At 51.1% G+C, this 10,614-nt stretch overlaps 1 protein-coding gene across 1 annotated transcript in view; it reads left to right on the top strand.

Annotated features, from left to right (window-relative positions):
- ARHGEF10L (Rho guanine nucleotide exchange factor 10 like) overlaps positions 1–10,614 on the top strand; it is a 116,088-nt gene that overhangs the window by 13,056 nt on the left and 92,418 nt on the right. Inside the window, 3 exon segments of the mRNA XM_015412628.1 lie at positions 1,415–1,514; positions 6,489–6,773; positions 7,902–7,929. Coding sequence (XP_015268114.1) covers positions 1,478–1,514; positions 6,489–6,773; positions 7,902–7,929 — 350 coding nt within the window. The 5' untranslated portion in view covers positions 1,415–1,477.

Raw genomic sequence — 10,614 nt, 5'->3', positions numbered from 1 at the left:
GCAGACGTGTGTGAGGCGGGTTAACCGTTGCAGAAGGAGAGCAGGGCCCCCAAGTCAGCGTCAGTTGTGTCTTGGGGCATCTCCACTAAATGGGGTGCTGTGCTCAGGCTAAGGCCTTCTTAGAAGAAACTCCCCAGTGGGCTGGCAGGGAGGGCAACTAAGGCCGCAGGTGCGTAAAGAAACACCGTGTTAGAACAAAACACACTCTACTAATATACACTTGTGTCTTTATAGATTGATTTAAATATAATAGAGACCCTAGTGTATCTTATACAGATTCATTATAACACAAAAACCTAGAGAACATTATACATCTACCGATAGAAGAGTCCACAGCTACAGAGACCTATTCCAGTGCTGTAGACTATCTTGCTCCTGATAAGAGACTGATGAAGGTTGCAACAGTCGTAAATGATGAGAGATGCAGCAGGCTGTTATGTTTTCCACAAAAAGTGATTCAGCAAGCATCAAAGCAAGCAACACGCCTCCCAGGCAAAAATTGCGTGTTTCAACAGATTCTTCTTCAGACAGACATATTTTCCCTGGAACCAAAGCTCACAATGCTACAGTGCATTTTCCTGGTTCCAGGAAAAATATGTCTGCCGGAAGAAGAATTGTTGACTTGTGCACTGTAGCATTGTGAGGTTTGGTTCCAGGAAAAATATGTCTGCCTGAAGAAGAATCTATCGAAACACGCAATTTTTGCCTGGGAAGCGTGTTGCTTGCTTTGATGCTTGCTGAATCACTTTTTGTGGAAAACATAACAGCCTGCTGCATCTCTCGTGCCTGTGTGTGGCTGTAGGGAGGCGGGAGGCGATTCCTTCTTGTGGGAAACCAAAGGTAAGGTTCCAGCCCTCATGCGGGGATGGATGAGACCGGAAGTGCTTGTGTTTCATGTTCATACTCTGCAGCTATTTTGAGAACATGGGCACAGCTCCTGATGCAAATGAGACCAATCAGGCCAGCTAGTTCAGCTTACACACTTTTTTGTAATTACTCATACTCTGTTGAGAGCCAGTTTAGTGTAGTGGTTAAGAGCGCGGACTCTAATCTTGGAGAACCGGGTTTGATTCCCCACTCCTCCACATGCAGCTGCTGGTGTGACCTCAGTCAGTCACAAGTCCTTTCAGAGCTGTTCTCTCAAGGACAGTTCTCAGGAGAGCTCTCTCAGTGCGGAGGGGAAGGGAAAGGAGACTGTGAGACTCCTTCAGGTAGTGAAGGGTGGGATATAAATCTAATCTCTTCTTTTTCTTGCAGTGTGCTGTTTGGGGGTGTGAAGTGGCTGGCTGCGGGCAGTGGCAGCTGTTGTAGATAGAAGAATGAGAAAGGACAGAGCCTGGGGCGGGGGGGGGGGAATTGCTTCTGGGAAGAACAGTCCCCATCCTGAAACACCTTTCCTCTCCTTTTCTCCTAGGTAAACAGCTGGGGAAGGAGCCAGGAGAGGAGCCTCAGAGCTGAGTGGGTGTGAGAGAGAAAGATGGCCTCTTCCCAAGGGCCCCCAGGCTCCACGCTAGGTACTGGTGTTACCGCATTACTCGACGGAGGAGGTGGCGGCGGCTTCCGCAGCGTTTCTCTCTGTGGTTATCTAGGAGCCAGCATGTGGTCCCAAGTGCACATCTTGCTGCTTCTGTGGGATTCCCAGAAATTCCGCTTTCACATAAGTGAAGAACAACTTTCTAGATCTCTTTCCTGCTGGGAGAAAACAAATTGGAGATGAGCTGGCACTCTCTGATAATGCATTAGATGTGTGTGGGAGGCCTGGGTGCATCTTCCAGAAATTAGGCAAAAGGCCCGCTTGCGGGGAGGGTGGGGTAAAAATACCTAAATAAATAAATAAATAAATTTCATCGCAGCGCCCCCCCCCCCAATTTCCCGGTGAATCAGTGACCGTGCTGGAGCTCAAAATGCTGACAGCCACCTCCCTTACCCCATCTTTCCCAAACTGGAGAGTACACTGTGGTTACATGGCAGCAGCAAGGGGAGAGACACTCTATGCATGCTCAGATGCGCCCTTCTCTTTATGAACATGTCACATGGTGCAGGGCTGAGCCTTTGTCCTAGAGCTCGTGATGTAGGCACCACCTAAACACTTTGAAGGCATGAGACAGATTTTGCAGAATGTGTGGTAGATGAGATTATCTGATTGGCTGTATTGCAGTTTTGCAAGCTGCCTTTGATCATTGCTGTGAGCGTTCTCATCCTCTGCTTGCTCTGTTGCCTGCTTTTTTTTCTTTTTTTTGGCCTGGCAAAGTGTTCTGTGAAATCTGTAAGCTTGCACGTGCCTCTGCACCAACTGAAGTGGATGCAAAAGAAAGAGTTGGCATTACGGACTCTGCATCTTGCTAATAATAGAATAAGGAAAATGGTGTCCAAAGGTTTTGGAGGTTGCTTCCTCCCCCCATCCCCCCTCCTGATATAACAGAATAGGTGTCCTTGGAACAGCTGCCTATTGGTGCAGGCAAAGAGATACTTCCACACCCAGGCTATTCGTAGGCAGGTTTGCAGGTGGTTGCTGTGATGCAGACGTGCCTGGCTTTTGGGTGATTGGTCACAGCCAGGCGAGGAGCGTAGGCTAAATGTGGAACAGGCAGAAACCAGATACGAAGTTGGGCCTTCTGTGGCAGGGTTCCAAAGTGACCCGGGCAGGCAACGAGAGCACCAAACAATATACGTTTGTGCTTGTGTGTGTGTGTGTGTGTGTTTTGCCTTCTGAGCTGCCAACCTTTGTACAGCCTCTGCAACTTTAACTGCCTTGGCATGAGCAGACGTTTAGGTGGTGAAGCTCTTTCGGGCACAGAGAGTGGTGGGAAATAAGCGTTGCCTGCTGAGTTTTTCTGTGTTGGCTAGCGGCTCGTGGCGGAGGAGCAGGGCCAGAAGGAAGCCTGGCATGCCAACAGCTGTGGGCTGGCTCCCCCGAGGAACTGCACCGTTATTACAGAGTTTCCTCTCTTTGTCTCCCCCCCCCATCCCTGACATGTTTTTCTTATTTAGTTATTGGTTTACTTACTTGAATATTGATACCCTGCCTTTCCTCATGGTTCAAGGAGACTTAAAGTAATACTTAAAGTCAATGTTCCCTCTAAGCCATGGAGTCTCGGGAGCAAAAATTCTACTTTGTGAGCTACTGCCATTAAAGTTGTGAGCAAGTGATTTGGAGCCATCCTTCCTGAGCTAAGGCAAAAATGTGTGAGCCGGAGGCTAAAAGACTGTGAGCTAGCTCACACTAACTCAGCTTAGAGGGAACACTGCTTAAAGTAAAAATACTTCCAATTAAAACCAAAATGAAATAACAGTCTTTCCCTCCCTCCCACCTTAAAAACACCTGCCAATTCAGACCCCCTCAAAATACCTGCCAATTCAGACCCCCTCAAAAGTCCACGCAGCCTGAGAAGTGTTGCTGGCTTGATCAAAACTCATGTGAGTGGCCTCAAAATTCCTGTAATGTTTTGCCCAATCAGGAATCTTGAAACGCATCTCAGAATTCCATGGGTGATGGAGTTCAGAGGGGCAGGGCGTGGCGGTGTGGTGGAGGGCTTGCTTTGTACACAGAAGGTCCCGGGTTCTGTTCCTGGTGTCCCTAGATAGTGGTCTCAGGTAACAGGAGACAGGCAAGGCATTTCTCTGCTGCCCAAGTGGCCCGGAATCATTTCTCTCTCCACCTGGTATAAACCTGTCATGTAATCCCTTTCCATTTGTAAAATCTCTTGAGTCATGGAAGAAAAGTGTCTATCTCATTTCAAAAATACCTTAAATAGATTGTGGACATTTCCGCACAGGTTATCTGCCCTGGGTTCAGTGCTCTCAGGAAGTGGGTTGTTTTCCTGCCTCCCAACACCATCTTGGTGGATCCGTGCCCCCCTCCCCTGGCATTTCTCAAGCTTTTCTCCAGTCTTTCTCACACCCAGTTTGCACTGAAGGTTTGGGAAAGAGCGCAGTAAAGGCCTGGATAGCTACTGTGTGGGTGAGGAAATGTGGATTTTCCTGCCCAGTTGGCAGCCATTTTCCGTAACCCTGTCCTCACAGCGGCCATTTACTGGTGGCTTTTTAGTTTAAACTTTTAAAATCTGCACTAGAATATCAGTATACTGATACAACGCTATACCCATATTTGCACCAGGTTCTCTGCATTCCCAGCTTTCCCTTAACAAACAGTAAATCTCCAGCCGCTTCCATTGTGGAGATATAAGCAGAAGGGCGTCTCACTGCAGTGGAAGGGTCTAGAGACACTTCTGTTTAAAGTGAAAGAGAACCCTGTGCACATACTGAGATCAGTGTACCCTCTAAGCTGAGTTATTGTGAGCTAGTTTTTTAGCCTCCAGCTCACACATTTTTGTCTTCGCTCAGGAAGGATGGGGCTCCAGAGCAAACTAATTTATGCAGCAACCACATCGCTTGCTCACAACTTTAATGCCAAGAACTCACAAAGTAGAATTTTTGCTCACAAGACTCCACAGCTTAGAGGGAGCATTGGCTGGGATAGCATGTTATATTAGTATAAAAATACTCTAGTGCCATTTTCGAAAACTGAAGAGGCCGTTTTCACCCAGGAGAGGGAATGGCCACTGCTTGCAGACAGGGGCAAGGAAACTGTGGGAAGCCTGCCACATGGAAGCCCCGTTGCTGCTGCTACGCCTTATCAGCTATCGCGTCAGCAGCGGCGGAACCATGCAAGCCCAATCCTGTGCGGAAAGCTCCATAAGAGCCTTGCAGCCCCAAGGCCCTGGTGACGTATGCTTTGGTCCCCAGCGCCTTGGTTCTCCTGAGACCTTGGAGAGCAGCTGCCAGTCAGAGTAGACGACAGCACTGGGCTTCTTGGGCCAGGGAGCAAACTGTTATATGTAGTGACCCCGTCTCACCCAGTGGCCAGCCAGTTCCTCTGAAGTGCCAGCAAGAGGGCAATGAGGCCAAGACCTTCCCCTGATAAGAACATCAGAAGAGCCCTGCTGGATCAGACCAGTGAGGGTCCATCTAGTCCAGCATCCTGTCTCACCCAGTGGCCAGCCAGTTCCTCTGAAGTGCCAGCAAGAGGGCAATGAGGCCAAGACCTTCCCCTGATAAGAACATCAGAAGAGCCCTGCTGGATCAGACCAGTGAGGGTCCATCTAGTCCAGCATCCTGTCTCACCCAGTGGCCAGCCAGTTCCTCTGAAGTGCCAGCAAGAGGGCAATGAGGCCAAGACCTTCCCCTGATAAGAACATCAGAAGAGCCCTGCTGGATCAGACCAGTGAGGGTCCATCTAGTCCAGCATCCTGTCTCACCCAGTGGCCAGCCAGTTCCTCTGAAGTGCCAGCAAGAGGGCAATGAGGCCAAGACCTTCCCCTGATAAGAACATCAGAAGAGCCCTGCTGGATCAGACCAGTGAGGGTCCATCTAGTCCAGCATCCTGTCTCACCCAGTGGCCAGCCAGTTCCTCTGAAGTGCCAGCAAGAGGGCAATGAGGCCAAGACCTTCCCCTGATAAGAACATCAGAAGAGCCCTGCTGGATCAGACCAGTGAGGGTCCATCTAGTCCAGCATCCTGTCTCACCCAGTGGCCAGCCAGTTCCTCTGAAGTGCCAGCAAGAGGGCAATGAGGCCAAGACCTTCCCCTGATAAGAACATCAGAAGAGCCCTGCTGGATCAGACCAGTGAGGGTCCATCTAGTCCAGCATCCTGTCTCACCCAGTGGCCAGCCAGTTCCTCTGAAGTGCCAGCAAGAGGGCAATGAGGCCAAGACCTTCCCCTGATAAGAACATCAGAAGAGCCCTGCTGGATCATACCAGTGAGGGTCCATCTAGTCCAGCATCCTGTCTCACCCAGTGGCCAGCCAGTTCCTCTGAAGTGCCAGCAAGAGGGCAATGAGGCCAAGACCTTCCCCTGATAAGAACATCAGAAGAGCCCTGCTGGATCATACCAGTGAGGGTCCATCTAGTCCAGCATCCTGTCTCACTCAGTGGCCAGCCAGTTCCTCTGGAGTGCCAGCAACAGGGCAATGAGACCAAGGCCTTCCCCTGATAGGAACATCAGAAGAGCCCTGTTGGATCGGACCTCAGTGGCCATAAGAGCCTTGTCCATCTGGTCCAGCATCTTGTCTCACGCAGTGGCCAGCCAGTTCCTCTGGAGGGCCAACAACAGGGCAGAGAGGCCAAGGCCTTCCCCTGAGAAGAACATCAGAAGAGCCCTGCTGGGTCAGACCTGTGAAGGTCCCTCTAGTCCAGCCTCCTGTCTCACCCAGTGGCCAACCAGTTCCTCTGGAGCGCCAGCAACAGGGCAGAGAGGCTGAGACCTTCCCCCTGATGTTGCCTCCTGGCTCTGGGATTCAGAGGCTTAGAGCCTCTGAATGTGGAGGTTCCCCTCAGTCACCGTGGCTAGTAGCCGCTGACAGGCCTCTCCTCCATGAACCTGTCCAGTCCCCTTTTGAAGCCGTCTGTGCCTGTGGTCATCACTACATCCTCTGGCAGCGACTCCTTCTCTTTCACTACTCACTGCAGCTTTCTCGCCTCTGTGAAGGAGGCGGATCTGTGCAGGGTGCTCCAGAGGCCTCGACGGATGGAGAAGACGATGCCGGGGAGGCGTTTGTGTTTGAGGACAGCGAGGAAGAGGAGGAGAGCGCGAGGCTGGTGGTGAGCAATGCCAGGACTGAGCTGGGCACCCGGGAAGCACTGCAGGACCCTTCCCCCAGGCGGCGATCGAGCCTCAGCGATGACCTGGAGCCCCTGGACGAATGGGAGGCTGAGGAAGCCCTGCTCGAGGGGCGGGCCCTAGTGGGCCAGGCGGACTCCAGCACCAGCCTTGGTAAGAGCCGCGGGTCAGCACTCTCGGGGTTCGTCTTTGCATTAGAGTCTCACAGCTCGCAGCCAAGCGGAGTTAAGAGCCAGAGTTCTCCGGAGGCTCTGAGACCAGGACTGGGGATTCTGACAACACATGCACAAACACACGCAGACTCGCAGGGGGGCGCGGGGGGGGGGGGGGCAGGGATCTCTTTTCATGCTGCCTGGTGGGCAGAAAACCAACAGAGCTCCTGAAGGCAAAGACATGAACTAGGAAGCACTTCTCCTGGTGTGGAAGGGGGGGGGGGAAACATCTCAAGTTGAAACTTTGTCCATTGCAGCAACCATTATCTGCAGACTGTAGGCAAGGGCAGAAAGGGGCAAAGTTACACCCCAGGCCCAAGATCTTCGTCGGAGGCTTGGCAGCGACTTTGCATGGAACTACTCCTGCCGTCTTTTACAGCTGGTTTTCCCCCATACAGAATACAGCCCTGGCAATCAATGTTTATGGCATGCAGGCATAGGCCGACTCAGGCTTCAGCTGGATTTTCTGGCTTGGAGGTCATGCCCTAAGCAGAGTGGCCAGCCAGAGGCGCAGTTGAAGTCACAGTGTGAGGGAAAGTCATGTCACCTGCGTGCTGCAGTGCCTGCCTCCGACCAGGGGCATTCAGGGTCTCTTCATATCCCGAAGGCCTGATGCTAAATGCAGACTGAGGGGCCATAGCGGCCAGCATCCCCTTTCCCACAGTGACCCAGCGGGGCAGAAAGGCAAGAATTCACTTCCCCTTTTATGCTCAGCACCTTGCTCTTAGAGAGAGACTGCCTCTGCACCTGGAGGCTCATAGCTGGCCAAGGCACGTCTGCCCAGCTGCTTGTTCGGATGCTGTGCTCGGATCAGCGGTTTCAACTTACACCAAGGCTCCCTCTAAGCTGTGGAGTCTTGTGAGCAAAAATTCTACTTTGTGAGCTACTGGCATTAAAGTTGTGAGCCAGCGATTCGGCTGCTGCATCAATCAGTTTGCTCTGGAGCCACATCCTCCCTGAGCTAAGGCAAAAAATGCGTGAGCCGGAGGCTAAAACACTGTGAGCTAGCTGACACTAACTCAGCTTAGAGGGAACACAGACTTACACCCGTCTTTTTCTTTTCCGACAGATCTCCTGGGCTCACAGTCACAGACAGAGTAAGTGACTCTCGGTTCCTTTGGGACACACATTGTTTATGCTTTCCCAAAACAAAATGAAGCGACACTCTTTGACATGTGGTGGTGGCAGGCTGGAGACAACAGGACTGGTGAATATCTGTGTGGCCGCCGGGCTGGTGGGTCTGGTACAAGCTCCTGCTTTGGGGGAGTCATGCTTGACTTCCAACGCGTGAAGCCGCCTTGCCCCGTCAGACCATTTTGGCTGTTTAGCTGAGCCTTGCCTCCTTTGACTGGCAGCTGCAGTCTCTCCAGGGTCCTGGGCAGAGAAGGAAGTTCCCCGAGGCCGGTCCAAGGTGGGTGGGTGTAGGCCTCTCAACACTGCTCAACACACAAGGATTGTTTTACCTGTAATTGTGTTTAAACGTAATTTATCTGTTTTATGCAAGCCGCCCTGAGCTGCCCTTGGCTGGGAGGGAGGGGTAGAAATTGGATAAATCAAATAAATAAAATACACCAGTTTGGTGTGGTGGTTAAGTGGGTGGACTGTAATCTGGGAGAACTGGGTTTGATTCCCCACTCCTCCACTTGCACCTGACTGGATGACCTTGGGCAAGCCGTAGCTCTGATAAGTTACAACAAACAGGACCACGGTGTGTAATAGCCAGTGAAACAGTAAATCACTGTGTACAATTAAACAATATTTGTTGGGTTTTATATGCAATGTTGAGAATTCAGTTATTACCAATAACACTACAATATGTGATATAAAGCTTAGCAGTACATACAAAGTAATACAATACTACTTACAGACAAACGACCCCAGAGTTCTAGTACACTATCCGTTTGTGAAGTGCTGCAAGCCATATTTCAAAATGCTTATACAATTTTTGATGTACGCTACCGCGCTTAGATTCTGGTGACTGGGGAGCTCCTATAGCAAGCTCTAATGTGACTGGGTCTACAGCAGCACTTCATTCTAATGAAGAAATAAATACAGAATGACAAACCTGATGAAGGAAACGCAAACGGATAGTGTACTAGAACTCTGTCGTTTGACTGTAACTAGTATTGTACTACTTTGTATGTACTGCTAAGCTTTATATCACATATTGTAGTGTTATTGGTAATAATTGAATTCTCAACATTGCATATAAAAATCAGCAAATATTGTTTAATTGTACACGGTGATTTACTGTTTCAGTAGCTCTGATAAGAGCTGTTCTCAAAAAAGGGCAGTTTCTGTCAAGAGCTCTCTCAGCCCCACGTACCTCTCGGGGTGTCTGTGGTGGGGAGGGGAAAGGAAAGGGGTTCATCAGCCGCTCTGAGACTCTGAGTGAAGGGCGGGGTATAAATCCAATCTCTTCTTCTCTTCTTCTTAAAACAAGACCCAAGAAGAGAGAGTCTGCATGAACCCTTACGCACCCGACGCTCATGAGTGATCCATCTCTCTGTCCAATCCTGTTTTCTCCCCCGCTTCTTCCAAGGAGCGCAGGGTAGCTTACGTGATCCACTCTCCCTCTCTCTCTGTCTTCACAACAGCCTTATAAGGTAGATGGGTTTGAGAGGGCGTGCCTGGCCTGTGGCCACCCAGTCAGCTTCATGCTGAGGGAAGGATCTGAACGGGGGTCTCCCAGCTCCTAGTCTAGCTGCTCTCTAACGAGATCTCTGCCTGCTGGAGTCCATCTCATGTCTGTGAGGAGGACGCACACGAGCCAGTGGCGGAGCGTGTCTTTCAAACAGTGGCGATGGACCCAGGTTCCATCTTGGAAGCGGGGGAGGGGGTATCCTTGCTGGGCCTGAGACCTCAAGAGCGGCTGCCAGTCTGAAGAGACAGTGCCAGGCTAGATGGACCGACTCTGCATGTGGCAGCGTCTTATGTCTCTGTGAAGTTCTCCGAATGCCTCGGGACAGACCCTGGAGCCAGGTAACCTGGCTAGCTGTTGAGCAGAGAAGACCCCTTCTCCTCTGGGGGAATTTTCCTCACTCCTTGGCCATGCCTGCTGTGTATTCTCCCCACCACTGCTCCACAAATTCTACTTTGTGAGCTGCTGGCATTAAAGTTGTGAGTGGGCCATTTGGCTCCTGCGTGAATTAGTTTGCTCTGGAGCCCTCCTTCCTGAGTGAAGACAAAAATGTGTGAGCTGGAGGCTAAAAACCTGTGAGCAAGCTCACACTGACTCAGCTTAGAGGGAACACTGCGGCCTTGGCTCGGCCTGGTCAGTCAATTTGGCTTCCCTGTGCCAGGCCCGGCTGCCTTTCCAAGGGGTTGGATGTGTTTGTTGTGTTGTGTTTTTTTTTTTTGGGGGGGGGTCTCCTCAGAGAAGGTCCAGCCAGTGCTCCCTCTAAGCTGTGGAGTCCTGTGAGCAAAAATTCCACTTTGTGAGCTCCTGGCATTAAAGTTGTGAGTGAGCGATCTGGCTGCTGCATAAATTAGTCTGCTCTGGAGCCCTCCTTCCCGAGTGAAGAGAAAAATGTGTGTGCCGGAGGCTAAAAAACTGTCAGATAGCTCACACTATCTCAGCTTAGAGGGAACACTGCTCCCCCCCCCCCCCCCGGTCCGAGTTTTAGCACCACAGAGCCCTGCAGCTGCTGCCGGAAGAGGAGGGCAGACAGACGGCTGTTTGAACATTGTCCCTCTTCCAGCACTCCGTCAGTCCCGTCCCTCTTTGAGTGTGCCGATCTGGAGCAGGGATGAGCCCACGTCAGCCCCTCTGCAGATATTTA

Source organism: Gekko japonicus, unplaced genomic scaffold, assembly GCF_001447785.1.
Source record: "Gekko japonicus isolate JY-2015 unplaced genomic scaffold, Gekko_japonicus_V1.1 scaffold131, whole genome shotgun sequence".
Lineage (NCBI taxonomy): Eukaryota > Metazoa > Chordata > Lepidosauria > Squamata > Gekkonidae > Gekko > Gekko japonicus.
Note: the sequence above shows the minus strand (reverse complement) of the source record. Positions and strands in the feature narration are given on the sequence as shown.